Source organism: Podarcis raffonei, chromosome 16 (assembly GCF_027172205.1).
Source record: "Podarcis raffonei isolate rPodRaf1 chromosome 16, rPodRaf1.pri, whole genome shotgun sequence".
In the NCBI taxonomy this organism is placed as follows: Eukaryota; Metazoa; Chordata; class Lepidosauria; order Squamata; family Lacertidae; genus Podarcis; species Podarcis raffonei.
The window spans coordinates 16,954,850-16,975,055 of NC_070617.1; the positions used below are offsets into that span (position 1 = coordinate 16,954,850).

Here is a 20,206-nt window from a genome sequence, read left to right on the forward strand (position 1 = left end):
CGTTAAGGGGAAGAATGCGTATTTGGGTGCAAAAGGATTGTTCTAAAACACAGCCTTGCCTAGACAGCAGCTTCCCTCTTCCACCATCTTCCAGTTCAGAAGGAACCGCTGGGCCTCAGTCTTCACAAACATGAGACTTCAAGATTGCTGTAAAAGGAGGACTAAGTATTTTTTCCCTCCCAGTGGGTTATAGAGAGGTGGGTAGACTTGTCACAGTGTTCTACCAGTGTGGTGGGCCCCACTAGAAAATTGAGCAGGGGCACTCAAATAACTGAATCACTGAATGCATTTCCAGGGCTTCAATTCTCTAACATAGCCTTTCCATAAGTGGCTGGAGGTCTGACATCATCACTTATATTTACATAGCTTATATACAGGAACCAGATCTTGTCAAAATGATTGTGTTTGGTTTGGCTTTGAATGACGCTTCTATGCTGCGCTAAATGTTCAGAAAGAGCTAGATCCCAAAATTGTAATCCTGTCATAGATGAACCTTTGGGGTCTTTCCAACAGGAGGTGATCTCTAAATGGGCAGTGGTAAACAGCATGGCAGTTGGGTCCTTATGTATAAGGGGAGGGGCTAGATAGGCACCCAATGACATGGTTTGGGTTCAATGATTTGACCAATAATATTAGGAGACAACCTCAGAAATGTTTTGCCAAACCCCAATAAGCTTATCACACTGACAACTGTACAAGGGCCCATCTCTTGCTAAAGACCCACCAGCATTGAGACGAACTCACAGAGGTGCTGCAGTAACATTGTCTCACCCACCCTAGGGACATAGATGCTGGTTGACCAGGACTTGCGTCCCCACCAAGGGTGCCCTACATACATAGATTCAGGTGTGCCTAAGGCCCTTCACATTGCTGTCAGCTGTTGGCTTGGGGGTGCTGGTGGTCAGCCTGTTGGCCTATGTCTAGGGTGGAGCTAGCTCATGCACCAGAAGCCTCTTTGTAAATTCCTACTTGAAGAGGATGTCATTTCCTTGCAAGTCTCATTGCCTGGTGTCCCACCTGTGTCACAAGCCTGTGAATCAGTGACAGGCCTGTACAAGCAGGATCGGAGGCGATTTCCAAAAGGACTTCAGTGCCAGCAAGCTCTGCGCTAATTCCAATGGCTTTCACCCATCACAGCACTGTTAATAGACTACAGCTCCCAGGATTCTTTGGGGGAAACCATGACTGTTTCAAGCGGTCTCCTAGCCCTTTAAATGTATGGTGTGAATGTGACCAAAGTCTTGTACCTCAAAGATTCCACCAATGTTCTGACACAAGCTTTTGTGAGCTAGAGTCCTCTTCATCAGGTGCGTCAAGTACTATCCTTCAATATCAGGTAGTCTGTATATGTATATGTGTTGTAAAGGGCTATGAAATGCAGCCAGGACAGTCTGGCAATTCCATTGAAATGTAAATATATGCAAATACAAAACCATGGCCAATCACAACAGCAGCAACTGGTGTAACAGTCATCTGAGGTTGATCACTGTGGGCATACCCAAACCATACATTAAAAGCACATCTAGTGCACATTTAAAGTACATGGTTTCCCCCAAAGAATCCTGGGAACTGTAGTCTGTTACAGGTGTTTGGAATCCTGGCTCTCTGATGGGGAAACTAAAGCTCCCAGGATTCCTTGGGGCAGGTCACATGCTTTAAACATGCACTGAATGCATGCTGTGTAGATACATTAGTGCAGCTGTATTTGAAATGTCCCATTACAATTTCACGCTTGCTTGGCCCCACTGGGTTGGATCCAATGACAGTGCTATTCAGAGTAGGCTCACTGAAATGATCGACATAACTAAGATCCATTCATTTCAATGGGTCTACTCTGTGAGTTGAACTCAACCCATTAATTATAACTCCCTCCCATCCCTTTACACCTCGTATGCTCCATATACCTACCAACTTCATGCGTCTATGTAGCTAAGCTCATGCCAGAATTTACTGTACGAGTCGCCGCAACAAAACTCCGTTGCTTTTGCCGCCGCTGACTTAAACGCGGCTGCTTCAGAGTTGCTGCCCCTTTAAGCGGCAGCCCTCGGTTGGCTGACCTCGCTCTGTCACATGACGGGATTCTGGCAACACCGGCGGCTTCTGCCCTTACTTCATCACGTGGCGACGAGGCGCTGCGACGGCGGGACCAATAGTAGCTCCGGTGAGCTGCGCGGCCCTGCTTCTTACTGAGCTGCTGCTGATTGGCTGAGCCACAAAGAAAGGCGTGGTTGGAGAAGGCGGAGGTCTTGGAGCTAGGAAGCAGGTAACTTCTTTTCACTTCGCTTGCCGCTTTCTATTATCCGGGCGGCGGCTCTAAGGTTGCTCCCATTCCCCCCCCCCCACCTCCTCGCATGCAATTATGGAATCATAGAAGTATAGAGTTGGAAGGGACCACGAGGGTCATCTAGTCCAACCCCCTGCAATTCGGGAATCCTTTGCTCCACGCGGGGCTCGAACTCACGACCCTGAGATCAAGCGTCTCATGCTGTACAGATTTGTAAAGAAACCCATTCCGCAGCCTCTCAAGGATCCAGCTCTCCTTTCCTTCCAATATCTCTTCCCAATTTTGAATGAACGTTTACCCCTATGGGGCTGGGGGCGGGCCGGGGGGCGGAAGAGGGAGCTTGGCAATGGCGACTGGGAGGCGGGAGATAATGGAGAGATTTGTTTTATTTCCTTACATTTATTACTGCTGGTTCTTTTCCTTTTGCTGGTGGTGATACTATTAATACTAGTAGTATTAATCGAATGGTTCATTTATTACACGTTAAGGTCATAGAATATAAAGCTATCAGTGACTACTAGCCACAATGGCTGTGCCATAGATGCTTGTGAATACCAGTTGCTGGAAGCCACAGTAAGGGAAAGAGCTGGCTAGCCTGTTACCTACAGGCATCTGGTTGCCCCCTGAGAGAACAGGACGCTGGAGTAGATGAGCCACTGGCCTGATCCAGCAGGCTCTTTTGTACTGAAGGTCCCAGATTCGGTTACAATACATTATACCTCACCTTCCTCCTTTCCTGCCACTCACAGCATTGTAGATGTGGATCACATGGTGGGGTCTCCATTTCACAATCAGGCAGTAAATAGACCATGCCCTGCTTAGGTGGAAGAATGATGGCGACCTGGTGTGCCTTCATACCATACGTAGCCTGTAACCTAAGACCCCAAATTTTTATTATTATTTTTCTTGCGGCTCCCCCCTCCTTTTGCTTCTGTGGTGGAGCCCAGGTAGTTCCCAGATGCAGTTCTACTGCAGACACTGGCCAGATTAAAATTGGGCAAGGTGTTAGGAAGGTCAGAAGCTGCCTTATACCAAGTCAGATTGTTCAGAATTGTCTGTTACACCGACTGGCAGCAGCTGTCAGGGGTTTCATTCAAGAAATCTCAACCCAGCCCTACTTGGCGATGCCTTTGGGAGTTGAAGCTGGGACCATATAGGTGCATAATAGATTCTTTTTAGTAAACCACTCTGAAGGTTCTTCTACAATCAAGCAGCAGATACACTTTATGAAATAAAAATAACTAAAAAAGATAGATTCATTGTCACCGAGCCTTTTGGTACATAGGCTATCAGACAAAGGCCACATTCATATTCCCTATATATACCCACTTGACTTCTTTGCTTGGCAAAATGGGCACTATTACAAGTGCCACATAATACCTGTCCGGCCTTTCTAAGAACTTGATCTTTTAGTGTGGCAGGACTTACCTTTTAGAACTGCCTTTCTACTGATACCAAACAGGCACCTTCACTGTATTCTTTTTGGTGCCTGCCAAAAGCATTCTAACCCTTCCCAGATGCTTAGAAATGCTAATGTGAATTTCAATTTGTTTTAACTTTTTGTATGTTTTTAAACTATTGTAAATTTATCTTGAATTTTACTCTTTTTGTAAACTTCTTTGAGGTTTCCATTACAGTCAAGCAGTGTATAAATTGTGCGAAATCGAATAAATAAATAAAATCCCCCCTCCCCATTTAATCCTCACAACAACCCCATGAGGTAGGTTAGGCTGAGATGCAATTACTGGCTCAAGATTACCCGAGTGAACTTCCAGGCCAAGTGGGGATTGAACCCTGGTCTCCTAGGTCCTAGTCTGGCACCAACCACTACACCCCCACTGTCTCTCTCTTGCCTCATGCTCAACCTTTCTTTAATGTAGCCTCAGTGAAGCCTGCTTACCTGTCCAGCTGCCACAGCCATGTCGGATAGGGAGGAGCGCCGCTTTGTGGAGATCCCGCGGGAGTCGGTGCGGCTGATGGCTGAGAGCACCGGGGTGGAGCTGACAGACGAGGTGGCCTCCCTCCTGGCTGAAGATGTCTGTTACCGCCTGCGAGAAGCCACTCAGGTGAGGAAAGTCGTAGTGGGTCCAGTCCTGAGGATTCTGGGAAACAGAGGGGCCAGCTTTGCACCCTCCATCTCTCCTGCTGTTGACGATCTGTCTCCTTCCCAGCCCCAGTTTGCCAATAGGACACTATTTTGGTGACTGATCAGCCAGTTGGGCTTGCTGATTGGAAGGTTGGCGGTTCGAATCCGTATGACGGAGTGAGCTCCTGTTGCTCTGTCCCAGCTCCTGCCAACTTAGCAGTTCAAAAGCATACCAGTGCAAGTAGATAAATAGGTACTGCTGTGGCAGGAAGGTAAATGGCATTTCCGTGTGCTCTGGCACTTGTCATGGTGTTTCGAAGCGGTTTAGTCCTGCTGGCCACATGACCTGGAAAGCTGTCTGTGGACAAATGCTGGCTCCCTCAGCCTGAAAGCGAGATGAGCGCCGCATCCCCATAGTTGCCTTTGATTGGACTTAACTGCCCAGGGGTCCCTTACCTTTACTAATTTCCCCCATTCCTTAGGTTTAAAAAGAAAAGAAAAACGTGAAATCAAACCTGCAATGACATAAAAATTATACATTTTTAAAAATTCAGATATGTATGTAAGAAAAGCCAAGGGAACCAACAATGTATGCTGAAAGTGCATTCACTTGCTTTTTCCACCTGGTGCCCTTTAAATATTTTGGACCTGAACTCCCATCAGTTGTGGGCAGCATGGTCATTTTGGACTACTATTCCCATCAGCCCCAACCTGTTGTAGTCTAAGGATGCCTGAAGGTCCACAGTGGGGGAGGGGGGCACACCTGGAGCAGACAGTACCGTGATAGACATCCCAAGGACCTGACTTCATCTGATGTGACTTTTTGTATGTTCTTCCCTCTTGCTTTCAGAACAGTTCCCAGTTCATGAAACACACCAAACGGAGAAAGCTGACGGTAGAGGACTTCAATCGCGCCCTGCGCTGGAGTAATGTTGAGGTGAACCCGGGAGGCCTGGCCTTCTTGAGAACTGGGCAAATCAGCTGGCCCCAAATGGACCCCTCTCTGGACACCTTCCCTCTTGGCAGCAGCTAAAAGCCAGGAAGCTCCTTGATAGTTAGAATGATTTAAGATGCTGCTTTCGCCCAGGCTGGAGGGACGTAAGATGCAAAGGAGCGTAAGAACACAAGCTCCTGTTGGATCAGGTCAGTGGCCCAACTAGTTCAGCATGCTGTTCTCACAGTGGCCAACCAGGTGCCTTATTGGGAAACCTTCAAGTAGGACCCAAGCACAAGAGCCCTCTTCCGTCCTGCAGTTTCCAGCAGCTGGTATGCAGAAGCATTTACTGCCCCTGACAACGGAGGCAGAGGATAACCATCATGGGTAGCAGCCATGGATTGATTAGCTTTTTCTCCATGGATTTTAAAGCCACCTGAGCTGTTGGTCGTCACTGCTTCTTGTGGGAGCAAGTTCCGTAGCTGAACTATGTTCTGTGCAGAGAAGTATTTTCTTTGATCTTTCAGCCATCAGATTCATTGGATGTCCAAATTCATGGACTGATTAATGGAGGCTATCCATGATGGCTAGCCACAGTGGTTGTGCTCTCCCTTGGCAGTCAGTAATGCTTCTGGAGCCCTTCACGGCCCAGGACCCTCTCCTGGGACCGCCTCTCCCGGTATGCCCAGCGGAGGACCTTAAGGTCCATAAATAGCTACACCCTAGAGGTCCCGGGTCCTAAGGAAGTCAGATTAGCCTCAACCAGAGCCAAGGCCTTTTCAACACTGGTGGAACGCTCTGTCTCATGAGACCAGGGCCCTGCAGGATCTGATTTCTTTCCACAGGGCCTGTAAGACAGAGTTGTTCCGCCTGGCCTTTGGCTTGGAATCAACTTGATCCCCTTCCCCTCTTTCCTTTCTCCTTTCTCCTTCTGTGATGGAACTCCTATTTGGGGACTTCCCTGGCCCACGTAGGACCAGTCTGGATAGTTGGCCTTGGTGAAGATTTGACGTTTTCATCCCCAAAACGTTTTTGATTTGAGTTTCTACTGAAGTGAGGCTGCGTTTTAATGTTGTATTTTAATCTTGTTTTTAAGTTGTATTTTAATCAATTGTTTTTATACCTGGTGTTAGCCGCCCTGAGCCCTGTCTTAGCTGGGGAGGGCGGGGTATAAATAAAACTTATTATTATTATGAATACCATTTGCTGGGAACCACAGGACAGGAGATCTGGCTCTTGTGCTCGGGGCCTGTTTGCGGGTTTCCCAAAAACAGTTGGCCACTGTGAGAACAGGATGCTGGACTAGATGGGCCATTGGCCTGATCCAACAAGCCTTTCATGTTATCAACTAAAACCAGGCAGATTAGTAGCCACCTCAAGGGGTCCTCTTTAATTGGTTGGCAGGCCAGTTAGGAAATGGGGTGTGTGTGAGAGAGAGAGAGTCTGCTGCTCCTGCTGCTCTTGGGGCTGCTTTGCAAGGTTGGCGGCCTTGAGAGACTGAGGGTGTCCAATCTGTTGCAGGCGGTGTGTGGCTATGGCTCTCAGGACTCCCTCCCATTCCGTGCCATCAAGGACGGTGAACTGTACTTCCAGGAAGATCGTGAGGTCAACCTGGTGGAGCTGGCTTTGGCCACCAACATCCCCAAGGGCTGTGCTGAAGCAGCTGTGAGAGGTAGGCCTCATGGGGTGGGGAGTGCAGGGCAAAGGGGTGAGGCGCCTGCCCCAGGCAGCAGGGTCCACAGGGGCAGCAGATCCCAATGTAGTTCTGTCTTCCCCTCTTGTTCCTGACGTAGATATGTCCCCACCCTTTCTTAGCTGGCAGGGAAGGTGGAAGACTGCCATTTTGTGGTTCGCGTTTGGTGCCAAAATGGCTCTGCCCCTCCACCAACCTTAGCACCTGAGAGGAACTGCAGGGAAGGAGGCTGTCTTTTTTGGTATTTGGGGCCTGAGTTGCTTCGGGTTTAAAGTACTAACCCAATCACCTTGAATCGGGCCTGGAAAAGGGCTGGCAACCGGTGGAAGTTGTTTTCAAGCAATGAATTATTTGAGATCTAAATGGAACCCCAGGCAGTAATCTGGCTGCTGCATTTTGGACCAATAGAAGTTTCTGAGTTGCCTTCAAGGGGGCAGCCCCATGCACAGCACATTGCAGTAGTCCAAGGCTGGGTTGAGCAGCTAAACCATGGACCCTCTTCTCTTTCCTCTCTTTCTAGTTCATGTTTCTTACCTAGATGGGAAAGGAAACTTGGAACCACAAGGCTCTGGTAAGAACAGTTTGCTTAGTTGTATTTATTTGAAATAATAATAATAATAATAACCCTGCTTCTCTCCCCCCCAATGAATTCCAGGCTTTAATGTTGTTGTTTTTTGTAATTTGTTGTTTATTACATTTATACCCCACCATTCCTCCAAGGAAATCAATGTCTTTCTCCCTCCCCCTCCTCCTTGCAAAAACAAGTTTGTGAGGTATGTTAGCACCCGCTCAATAGTGGCGCATGACCCTTGAAAGGTCACACAGACGGTAATGTGGCCCTCAGGTTGAAAAATGCCCTGGCTCTGCGTGGCCAGTTGAAGTGCCCCGACCTTCTGCTCTGTGGGCCTAGGCGACAAGAAAGCGATGGATTGCAGAACTGTGCAGGACTGAGGTGATAAGCCTCAGGCCTCACTCCTGTCAGCAATTGTGCTGCAGCATTTTGCAGCTTCCGGATCAAGCGCAAGGGAAGCCCCACATGGAGCACATTGCAGTTTCTGAAAGGAACCCTGTTTGTTGGTTGCTTCCTTTTCCCCCACCCGCTACAACCCCCACAAATCTCTCCCTCTCATCCTTTCAGTGCCCAGCGCCGTCTCAGCCCTGACAGACGACCTGTTGAAGTATTACCAGCACGTGACCCGGGCCGTGTTGGGGGACGACCCCCAGCTGATGAAGGTGGGCAATGAGCAGAGGGGTGAGGGAGCAGTCAAAGCAACGGCTGGGGCCACAGGTGGAATCAGAGAGCAGAATTGTGCTGGGCGGATAAAAAGGAAGAAGCAGACATTTTCTGGTCTGGGCGCAACCTCAGACAGGTCAAGTCCAAAGTGGTGGTGAGAGTGGTTTGGGGAGCATTTGGGTTTGTGGCCTGGAGTTTTGGAAGTACATCCCGACCAGCGTTTGCCAACCATGGAATAGAAAAGACCTAAGTGGTTCAGGGCTTTATAAATAATACAAGAGCCTTGAACCTGGCTCAGTAGTAGTTTAGTACAACGGTTCCCATTAGCCCCAGCTAGCAGGAGCTATTTATGTATCATTGTTCTTTCTTATATCCTTTATTTCACACCATCATAATTGGAGCGAGGCCCATTCCATTTATTCCCAGGATGCAACAGGCCCTGACTCCATTGATGGTTACTTCCTTTGGAAGGGAAAAGCAATGGGCATGAACTGGGAATCGGTATTCAGCTATGAGTCAGACCAAGCACTCTCGTGACACTAGAACTTGTGGTCATCCAACGAAGCTGAATATTGGAAAGTTAAGGGCAGGTTAAAGAAAGTACTTTTCCCCACACAGAGCATAAACTGTGGAACTCCCTCCTGCAGGAGGCCATGATTGGAGCCACCAACTTAATTTGCTTTAGAAGAGGATTGGATGAATTCATGAAGGAGAAGGCTATCAACGGCTATTAGCCATGATGTCTATGCTCTGCCTTTGCTGTCGGAAGGCAACAATGCTTCTGAATACCATTTGCTGGGAACCACAGGAAGGGAGAGGGCTCTGGGGCTTGAATTCTGCTTGCGGTTTTCACCACAGGCATCTGGTTGTGAGAACAGGATGCTGGCCTGCTTGAGCCATTCAGCAGGCTCTTTTTATGTTCTTATGGAGTATGGTGCTTTAACCATGCAGAATTAAGTCTCGCCCATCTAAGGGCACCAACCTCTGCCCCCCACCTTGCCAGCCCCCTAACCTTTCCACTTCCTTCCTGTTCAGGTGGCTCTTCAGGACCTGCAAACCAACTCAAAGATCGCAGCTCTCCTGCCTTACTTTGTCTATGTTGTGAGTGGGGTGAGTTGATGATGATGATTAAATTTTATTTATACCCTGCCCTCCCCAGCCAAGACCGGGCTCAGGCTGGCTAACACCGGTATAAAAACAATTGATTGAAATACAACTTAAAAACAGTATTAAAATACAACATTAAAACGCAGCCTCATTTCAGCAGGAACTCAAATCAAAAACTTTTTGGGGGATGAAAATGTCAAGTCTTCACCAAGGCCAGCTATCCAGGCTGGTCCTACGTAGGCCAGAAAAAAGCCAGGGAAGTCCCCAAATAGGAGTTCCATCACAGAAGGACAAAGGAAGAGGGGGAGGGGATCAATTTGATTCCAAGCCAAAGGCCAGGCAGAACAACTCTGTCTTACAGGTCCTGCGGAAAGAAATCAGATCCTGCAGGGCCCTGGTCTCATGAGGCAGAGCGTTTCACCAGCCCGGAGCCAGTGTTGAAAAGGCCCTGGCTCTGGTTGAGGCTAATCTGACTTCCTTAGGGCCCAGGACCTCTAGAGTGTTACTATTTATGGACCTTAAGGTCCTCCGTGGGGCATACCAGGAGAGACAGTCCCGTAGGTACGAGGGTCCTAGGCCAAGTTGAGTGGCAAGTGCTCAGTTTCTCCCCACCCCTTGGGAAGGGCTTCTGCAACAACCGTGAGACCTGTAGGTGTTCTTTGGAGTGGCGCTTTCTGTGAAAGCTGGCATGAACCTCGGCTCACTCACAAGATGCTGGAATGTGCTCAGAGGAGGGCAACCAGAATGATAAAGGGCCTGGAAACAGCATCTTATATGGAACAGTTGAGGGAACTAGGGATGTTTAGCCTGGAGAAGGGGAGACAGGGAGGGGATATGATGGTCGTCTTCAAATACCCGAAGCTTATTACATGTGAGAATAGATTATTATTAGCAGTTCCCAGAGTGGGTTACAACAATTTAAAACCTAGTTTATTTTCTGCTGGTGTATCAATATACCTTGTTGCTTGATTTAACCAGATTAAATATCTGATTGAAAATTCTGAGGAAAACTTTTTTTTTTTAAAGAAAGGATGGAAAAAATAAAATCCATAATCAAAAAACAGTTGAAACGTATTATGTTTACAAGAATACAACTTGGGTCCTAAAAACACACACTACAGATGCCAAAGGCAAATGTCTTGCAACATTTGCCGAAAGCTGTGTAGTGAAGGCGCCGGGCTCACCTCTGTGGGGAGGGAGTTCCACAGCTTTGCGGCTGCCACAGAGCAGGTGTACCGACCCTCTAAGTTTCTGAGCGGGGTGGAACAACCAAAAGGGCCCCTCTTCTAATCTTAACATCTAGGAGGGACTGTGGGAAAGAAAGCCGCCTCTCAGATATTTGGGGCCTACGTTGTGCATGGGAGTGAGAGAAAGGGGTTGTGTTTACAACCGCTGTAAGGTAGGTAGGAAGGAAGGCATCTCCAGGCTGCGAGGGCTGCTCACCCTTGAGCGAGAGGCTGTGTGCCAGTCAGCTAAGGCCCAAGGGCTGCCCAGAGGGTGATGTACGGCCTGGTCCTCTGCTGGCTTCTGAGCCTGCCTTTCCTCTCCTGGATCCCCTGGCAGGTCAAGTCCGTGAGCCACGACCTGGAGCAGCTGAACCGCCTTCTGCACGTGGCCAAGAGCCTCATCCAGAACCCCTACCTGTGCCTGGGCTCCTACGTCAAGAGCCTCATTGCCAGCGTCATGTACTGCGTCCTGGAACCCCTGGCGGCTTCTATTAACCCCCTCAATGATCACTGGACCCTGCGTGACTACGCAGCCATGCTGCTGGGACACATCTTCTGGTATGCCATTTCCTCCTTTGGGGTAGGGAGAGCCTCCTCTTTGGGATGTCACCTATTGAAATGTCTTGTGGGCTCTGCTTTTTTTTAAACAGGTGGCCACCTGTCAGGGATTTTCCAGTTGTGGGTTGGTCCAGATGACCATTGGGGGTCCCTTCCAATGCTACAATTCGATTATTTTATCTAGCGCAAAAGTCCAGGGGCCACATTAGGTCATCAGCAAGTTTAAGGGAGCCTCATGCAGGCATAGGCAAACTAGGCCCTCCAGATGTTCTGGGACTACAATTCCCCTCATCCCTGATCACCGGTCCTGTTTGCTAGGGATCATGGGAGTTGCAGTCCCAAAACATCTGGAGGGCCAAGTTTGTCTATGCCTGGCCTCATGGATGGAGTTAGAGGCAATCATGGACAGAGGAACAGACATGACCCTTGGCAGTAGGCTATATTCCTGCCACATCAAAGCCATTGGTTAATACACATACCCTATCTTCAGCCTGACATTCTGTGGGAGCGAGTTCCACAGTTTGGCAAATGTGTTCCATGAAGAAATATTTTCTTTTATCTAGATGTACACTGTCCCATCAGTTGAGCAAGCCCGTGGAGAGAAAAATCTCCTTAACTCTTTTAGCATCCTCTTGGTTGATTCTATTTCTATGTTGCTTTTTATTCAAATAAATCCCAAAGCAGCTTACAAATGAAAGATAAAAATAACATAATGGAACATCACGAATGCAGCATAAATGGTACAGAACACAACAAATCATCAGTAAAACAATCACAAATCACAAATAAAGCAATTGCCATCTATGTAACACTATTAACAAAACAACTAAAAGATAAGCTAAACATCAAAGTTACACCAAAAATCATATTATAGGATTCACAAAGTACGACAGCATTCATATCTATCAAACAATATTCGCAACATTAATAAAATAGCAACAAAACAAACAAAAAAAGCCCTGTTGGATTTGCACTCTTGACAAGCAGAAAACAATGGTGCCCAAACGAGTGTCTTGCAAATAAAGGTCTTTTAAAATGTTGCTTGTCTGACAAATCAGGTTTATATAGCTGAGGCTGACACTACATTCCACTGCAATCCAGCTCACCCAAGAGAGAGGAGACACCGTAAGGAAAAGTGCTTCACTAAGCAAGCCGTTTCAGAAGACTCTCTTGGGTGGGCTAGTTTGCAGGCTCCTTGGGGCAGGGACCTGCCTGTTGTTTCCACACACCCTTTTCTTTTGCTTCTTCCATAAATTGATATATGCTGCATACACTGCAAATCTTTTTCAGGACTCATGGTGACTTGGTGAGCGGCCTGTATCACCAGATCCTGCTGTCGCTGCAGAAAGTGCTGGCCGATCCCGTCCGCCCGCTCTGTTCCCACTATGGGGCTGTTGTGGGGCTACATGCCTTGGGATGGAAGGTAACTGCCATTCTTGTATTTTATTTATTACATTTTTTTTAGATACACCTATTCATTAGACATATGGGACGCGGGTGGCGCTGTGGGTAAAACCTCAGCGCCTAGGACTTGCCGATCGTCAGGTCCGTGGTTCGAATCCCCGCGGCGGGGTGCGCTCCCGTTGCTCGGTCCCAGTGCCTGCCAACCTAGCAGTTCGAAAGCACCCCCGGGTGCAAGTAGATAAATAAGGACCGCTTACTAGCGGGAAGGTAAACAGCATTTCCGTGTGCTGCGCTGACTCGCCAGATGCAGCTTGTCACACTGGCCACGTGACCCAGAAGAGTCTGCGGACAGCGCTGGCCCCCGACCTCTTAAGTGAGATGGGCGCACAACCCTAGAGTCGGACACGACTGGCCCGTACGGGCAGAGGTACCTTTACCTTTACCTTATTCATTAGACATATTAGAGCCATTTGCCTCAGTTGCACATAAAACCATACAACGGAAACCATATGGAAAAGTTAAAATCAGAAAACTGCTAACCGTAGATGAAATAATGTACAGTGGACACTCAGGTTACGAATGTGATCTGTGCAGGAGGCACTTTCGCAACCCGCAGCGCCGCATCTGTGCATGCGCAGGTTGCAATTTGGTGGCTCTGTGCATGCGCGAGCGCCGAAACCTGGAAGTAACTTGTTCCAGTACTTCTGGGTTTCGGCATGTCCATAACCCGAAAATGCGCAACCTGAAGTGTCTGTAACCTGATGTATGACTGTATTCTTAACTGCCTGCATAAACCTGACAGAATAGGAAAGTTTTCAGTGGTTGGCACAGAAAGGCCTGCTGGATCCCTAGCGGCAGAGAGTTCCACAGGACTGAGCCAGTGACACTAAAGGTTTATTGTCATTGCCAAATGAGCTTTGCCCACTCAGGAAATGACTGCCGATGCTCCTGCAGATGATGTTAGTGATCAAGTTGGAATATAAGGGTCCCTTAGGTACCCTGGATGTAAGTCATTCAGGGATTTGTAAATTAATGCAAGGACATTGAAACTGCAGGTAGCAGATGGGCAGTTTGTGCGTATGTTTCCACACTGGTGACCTGTGTTGTTGGGCAGGTGCCCCCATCAGCAGTCTGGCCACCCCATACAGCACCAGCCAGAGCATCTTCTGAACCAGGCCCAAGGGCAGCTCCATGTAAGCCGCACTGCAGTGATTTTGCCTGGCCAGTGCAAGGGCTACAGAGGTCTTCCTCTTGGCTGTGTCTCCCCAGCCTAGTGACCAGCACAGCTGACTTGTGCTGTCTCTCTGTTTCTCCGCCTCTTCTCACCCAGGCAGTGGAGAGGGTTCTCTATCCACACCTCTCCACCTACTGGTCAAACCTGCAAGCTGTGCTGGACGACTACTCTGTGTCCAATGCTCAGGTGAAGGCTGATGGGCACAAAGTCTATGGAGCCATCCTGGTAAGTCCCTGCTGATACTTTATGAGATACTTTTTTTCATTTTTAAAATCGAATTTCAAGAAAAAACTCTGGAACGGTAAAAAGGACAAGATCTTGGAAAGGATAAAAGACGGAGAGAAAAAGTTGAGACTAAATCCAAAATCAAAAGAAGTTTTGAGAGAAATAAAATTCCATCAAGCACAATATGCAAAACTGATAAATCAAGAAGTTGAATGGAAAATCAAACAGATGAAACAAAGATCATTTGAATCGGCAAATAAATGTGGGAAGCTGCTATCATGGCAGCTGAAAAAGAGACAAAAATTGAACTTTGTTACCAATCTAGAGGTTGAAGGAGAATGTATTCAGAAACCAGAGGAAATTAGAAAGTGTTTCCAGAGATATTTTAAAAAATTGTTTTCCCAAGGACCCCAAGTGGAGACTGAAATAAATAAATTTTTAAAAAGCTATGGCCTACAAAAACTAACACAAGACAAACAAACTGACCTGAATTATAAAATAACCCAACAGGAAATCGAAAATGCCATTCAGAACATGCAACTAGGCAAATCCCCGGGCCCAGATGGACTTACCTCCAAATACTATAAGATATTGAAGGAATACCTGACTCAGCCATTGATGGAGGTATGTAATCAAATTATGGAAGGGAAGGGGGCACCAGAATCGTGGAAAGAGGCATTCATCACTTTGATACCAAAATTGGAATCTGAAAAGACTCAACTTAAGAACTACCGTCCCATCTCACTCCTAAACGTGGATTACAAGATTTTTGCTGACATTTTGGCAAATAGATTGAAAAAAGTCTTAAATGGAGTTATTCATAAAGACCAAGCAGGCTTTCTCCCTGGCAGGCATTTGTCAGATAATACTAGGAACATTGTTGATGTTCTGGAACTTCTACAGACAAATTTGAATACAAAAGCAGTTTTGATATTTATAGACGCGGAGAAGGCCTTTGACAATATATCTTGGAAATTTATGAAGAAGAATTTGGAAGGGATGGGAGTGGGAAGGGCGTTCCAAAATGGCATAGATGCAATATATTCAGAACAAAAGGCTAAATTGATAGTAAACAATGTGGTGACAGAAGAGTTTAAAATTGAAAAAGGAACACGACAGGGGTGCCCCCTATCACCCTTGCTATTTATTTCTGTCCTTGAGGTTTTGCTAAATTTGATCAGGAAGGATCAGCAGGTGGAAGGAATACAGGTCGGAGGAAAACAATATAAACTGAAGGCCTTTGCAGATGACTTGGTTTTGACATTACAGGAGCCGGTGTCCAGCACAAAAAGAGTATTGGAATTAATTTCTGAGTTTGGTCGGGTGGCGGGATTCAAGTTAAACAAACAAAAAACTAAGGTTTTGGCAAAAAACTTGACACCTTTAGAAATAGATGGGTTTCAGAAGGAAACAGAACTAAACGTTGTTAATAAAGTGAAATACCTGGGGGTCAACTTGACTGGGAAAAATTTGAATCTGTTTAAAGATAATTATGAAAAATGTTGGTCTGAAATTAAAAAGGATCTAGAAATCTGGTCAAGATTGAAACTTTCCTTGTTGGGAAGAATTGTAGCAGTAAAGATGAATGTATTGCCAAAAATGCTGTTTCTGTTCCAGACCCTACAGATCGTGGACAGAGTGGAATGTTTTGGAAAGTGGCAGAGGGACATTATGAAGTTTGTCTGGCAGGGCAAAAAGCCCCGAATAAAATTTAAAATATTAACAGATGCAAAGGAAAGAGGGGGTTTTGCCCTGCCGGACTTAAGGTTGTATTATGAAGCTGCATCCCTCTGCTGGCTGAAGGATTGGTTTTTGCTAGAAAACACTGATGTCCTAGATCTGGAAGGGTTCAACAATGCTTTTGGGTGGCATGCATATTTGTGGTACGACAAGGTAAAGTCTCATAAGTTGTTTAAAAACCATATTGTAAGGAAATCTCTGTTTTCTGTCTGGACTAAATACAAGGACTTATTTGAAAACAAGACTCCGAGGTGGTTATCACCGATGGAGGCTAAAGCCACAAAAATACTTAATATGGGGGGTGGCTGGGCAAAATACTGTGAAATAATAGAAAGAGTGGGTGACACTTGGAGGTTGCAGAGCTTTGAAAAATTGAAAGGGAAGGTGCGAGACTGGTTTCACTATGCCCAAATTTTAGAGATCTTTAAAAAAGATAAAAAAATTGGTTTCCAGGTGGAAAAATCAAAATTAGAACTAGAATTACTTGAACCTAAGACGAAAGTGCTTTCAAGAATGTACAACTTGCTGCTTAAATGGAATACTCAAGATGAGACAGTCAAATCAGCCATGATAAAATGGGCACAAGATATTGGATACAACATTATGTTTGAGGACTGGGAAAGGTTATGGACCACCGGTATGAAATTTACGGCATGTAGTGCCTTAAAGGAAAATATTATGAAAATGATGTACAGGTGGTACATGACCCCAGTCAAACTTGCAAAGATATACCATTTGTCTGATAATAAATGTTGGAAATGTAAGGAGGCTGAAGGAACTTTTTACCACCTCTGGTGGACATGCCCGAGGGTGAAGGCCTTCTGGGAAATGATTTATAACGAGTTGAAAAAGGTATTTAAGTATACCTTTCAGAAGAAACCAGAGGCCTTCCTCTTGGGCATTGTGGGCCAGAGGATACCTAAGAAAGACAGAACCTTCTTTCTATATGCAACGACTGCAGCAAGAATTCTCATAGCTAAATACTGGAAGGCACAGGAGCTACCCACACTGGAAGAATGGCACACACAACTGATGGACTATATGCAACTAGCCGAAATGACTGGCAGAATCCGAGACCTGGGAGAAGAGGCTGCGGAAGAGGATTGGAAAAAATTTAAGGACTATTTACAAAAACATTATAAGATATATGAATGTTAAAAATTTGCTAAGGTTTGAGGTAAATATGCTTCAGTATTGAAATTCGGAGTTGATAGAAACAAAGTTAATGATTGAGAAAAGTTTTAATTTCAGAGTGAATAATTAGATGAAAATACAAAAACACAGGAAACAAGGTATTAATTTGCTGTTTATATTTATTATAAAGAATGCAGGGATGGAGGAGATGGGGAAGTCCAGTGGATGATGAAAAAAAAAAAAAAAGACTTCGAAAAATGAATTTTTTCTTGTTTAATTTCTTTTTCTTTCTGTAAAACCGCTTTTGTTGTGTTATTGATGATGGATTTAGATTCTGGAAAAAAGCAATAAAAAAATTTATAAAAAAAAAAATAAAATCGAATTTCATTGACAACAAGCAGAGTTACAGGAAAAAAGAAAGGGGTGATAAGAATAGGTTGTCGCTATTGCCAGTAAGGAGATATATGATGCAGCCGCACAATTTTACTGCATCAATAAAAGGAAGAGGAAAAGGGTGTGTGATCTATTATTACAAAGGGTTCCATGGTCTAATCCGTGGTCTAAAGAGGCATTTAGGGCCACCATCCCTTTGGTTCCACAAACTCATCCCCAGCGCCCTCTACTCTATAGAAAGCGCTGTTTGCAATAACAGTTTGCATGAGCCACTAAGGGAGCACAATAAAATCCCAAAACAATGTGTGTTTATTCAAAATCCAATTAAAACATGTTAGTTTAATGAATTACGCTGAATAAAATTGATTAACTTGATCTGTGACAGCAGCCTTTCAAAGTCTGATAGTCATTGACACCTCCAGTCGTTGTCCCCGACACCCCATTCCTCTTAGCACCCCACTAGGCAATCCCATGCCCGCCCGCCCCGGGGATGGCGCCACCCCATTTAGGAACCACTGGTCTAAATCAGAACAATTACAATTTTCTATACTTTGAAAAAAGATGGAAAAAATAACCTTAAACTGGGCTAAATCCAGACGTTTGCACAGACCTGTGCGACCTGACACTCCTGAGCTGCTGTGTTTGTATATGAAATAAACCAAATGGCAAAGAAGGGATTGCAAGCCCTTTGGAGACTTTTAGCTTATGTGAGATTTTTTCCAAGAAGGGTGTTTTGCGAAGAGTTGGAATAACCAATAGGCCAGATATTGAGATCAAAAGGCTTCGAAAACTTGGCAGCTGAGGCCCAGGCTGCTCTCAAAAGATGTGAGATCTGTCCCTTAGTGTCTCAGTCCAAATCTACAAACAAATTCAAAAGAGACGAACGAGGGGAAGGGCGATTTCTGAGAAATCTTGGCCTGCAAAATATAGTCCAACCTTCCTGTGGTCAGGGACGATGGGAGTTGTAGTCCAACAACAGCTGGGGACCCAGATTTGAGAAACACTGCGTAACCTGCCCCCCATGAGGCCCAGCCTGCGAGCGCATGATGTGCCAGCCCACTTCTGCCCACTGCCAATGCTCATTTGATGTGCTGTTCCTCCTCCCTTCCTCCAGGTGGCAGTGGAGCGGCTCCTGAAGATGAAGGCGCAGGCTGTATCGGCGCCCGTCCAGGCAGAAGGCTCCGGCGCAGAGGGGCGCTCGCGGGAGGGCTGCCCTTGGCTCAGCCCTCTCCAGGACCCTCAGGTGGAGTTCGGCTTTGGCATCGCCAGCCACCTGCTCCAGCTGGGCAGCGGTGGGCCCCAGGCCGGTGTGGGCATCTCCACGGACCCCCCCACCACCTCGTTGAACGAGATCTACCAGGAGCTGTACTACTTCTTTGGGGACAGCCTGGCCACCCGTTTCGGCACGGGTTCGGGACTGTGCCCGGCCGAGCCGCTGCCAGCCAGCACTCCCAAGGTGGTGGACGCCAAAAAGGAGCCACCAGCCTTTGGGGGCGGGGAAACGGCCCGCAAGATGCCCCAGCTGACGGCCAATGCCACCGTCAGCCCGCGGGAAGAGGAGAGCCCCCGCGGGGAGTTCTCAACCAGCCGGGCCCCCCTGCAGCGCCCCGCCAGCCTGGCGCGGTCCCGCAGCGCCTCTCGCCAGCAGGGGTACCGCCTGGGCGTCCGGGACGTCTTCCAGAAGTGCCGCTTCTCCCCACAGGGGACGCCTCGCTTCAGCTTCTTGATCGCGGGTTGCCAGGCGGAGAGGCGGTGCCAGGGGCGCCTCTTCCAGACCTCTTTCCTGCACCACCACGGCCCTGGCCACGTCTCCCGCTACACCCAGAAGCTGCCCATGATTGGGAGGACCAAGGCAGCGAAGAAGTGGGCCCACTCGGAATACTCACTCTACCTGCCTCTCTGAAAGGGACCTGCCAGGGTGGCGGCAGCAGCAGCAGCAGCAGCACCCAGCCCTTCTGGGCCATGTGCCCTTCATGGCAATGTCATTTTTTTTTTAAAAAAAAATTTATTTTCCAAAGACACACACTATTCAATTAGAAAAAATAAATAAAAAATAACCAAACAAAAAAACCGAATCTCACACCCATGTGGCTTCCCTCCTCCAATACTCATCATCTCTTAATCTTTAGGCAGTGCCATTTTTTAGGGCAACAACCTTTCTCAGGTAGAGCGGCGACCTCTTGTGTTTTATTCCTGGCGATTTGGGACTTCTGCGGCTTTTGAGGGGCACAATTTCATCACCGCTTGTGTGGGAAGTTGGAGGCAGGAGAGCAGAGCTGGTTTTACAAAGATGTCAGCCCTGGAACTGTGAAGGGGGAAGGATTTGGGTTTGGGGCGAGGCTCCCGGCCGGCCTTTACTAATGTGCTGGTCTCCAGTTGTTTTGAACTACAACTCCCAACAGCCTCAGATACCACAGACTGGCCAAGACTACTCTAGGCGTTGTCTGCTTGTGAAGGCACTCAGCCTCCTCTTTCTTCTATGACCACAGAGTTCTCTCGACCTGCTTTCCTTTGCAGTGGGAAACTATGTTTGAAATGGGGGCTCTGGTCCCCCCCCCATTCCCCTACCAAAAGAGAAAATGAATAAAGGAGCCCTTTATTTCCCTGATCTTTTTATATACTGAAGTCACAGTGGGGCGTGCTGTTAACCAGAAGGTTGTTGGGCTGAGTCCACCCAGGGATGGCTGTGGGCAGGATTTCTGCATTGCGGGGAGGGGGTAGACCAGATTACACTTGGGGTCCCTTCCAACTCTACAATGCTGTGATTTTATTATTTAAATTGTGTTCTTTCCCCAAAAGAATCCTGGTAGCTAGTTTGTTAAGGGTACCTGAAATTCTAGTTCTGTGAGGGGTCAGACTACAATTCCCAAGAATCTTTGTGTAGGGGTGTGCCTTAAATGTTCAGTCCATATGTAGCCCTGAACTGAGACAAAGCAAAGTGTCAGATTCACTGG

General features: G+C 47.0%; 1 protein-coding gene across 1 annotated transcript; it reads left to right on the forward strand.

The window, feature by feature from the left end:
• The first annotated feature begins 4,145 nt into the window (after window positions 1–4,145).
• On the forward strand, window positions 4,146–19,289 carry TAF6L (TATA-box binding protein associated factor 6 like). Its single transcript, XM_053368918.1, has 10 exons — window positions 4,146–4,350; window positions 5,221–5,307; window positions 6,826–6,976; window positions 7,518–7,568; window positions 8,136–8,230; window positions 9,267–9,341; window positions 10,902–11,122; window positions 12,413–12,545; window positions 13,857–13,985; window positions 18,367–19,289. The coding sequence occupies exons 1-10, from the start codon at window positions 4,204–4,206 to the stop codon at window positions 19,153–19,155; spliced, it is 1,878 nt and encodes a 625-aa protein (XP_053224893.1). The 5' UTR covers window positions 4,146–4,203; the 3' UTR covers window positions 19,156–19,289.
• Window positions 19,290–20,206: the final 917 nt, after the last annotated feature.

Bases quoted from the DNA above. Each gene is read 5' to 3' on its own strand.
- TAF6L (XM_053368918.1), top strand. From the start codon at position 4,204: ATGTCGGATAGGGAGGAGCGCCGCTTTGTGGAGATCCCGCGGGAGTCG. The intron at 4,351-5,220 runs GTGAGGAAAGTC...TCTTGCTTTCAG, and splicing joins GCCTGCGAGAAGCCACTCAG to AACAGTTCCCAGTTCATGAA. The intron at 6,977-7,517 runs GTAGGCCTCATG...CTCTCTTTCTAG, and splicing joins TGCTGAAGCAGCTGTGAGAG to TTCATGTTTCTTACCTAGAT.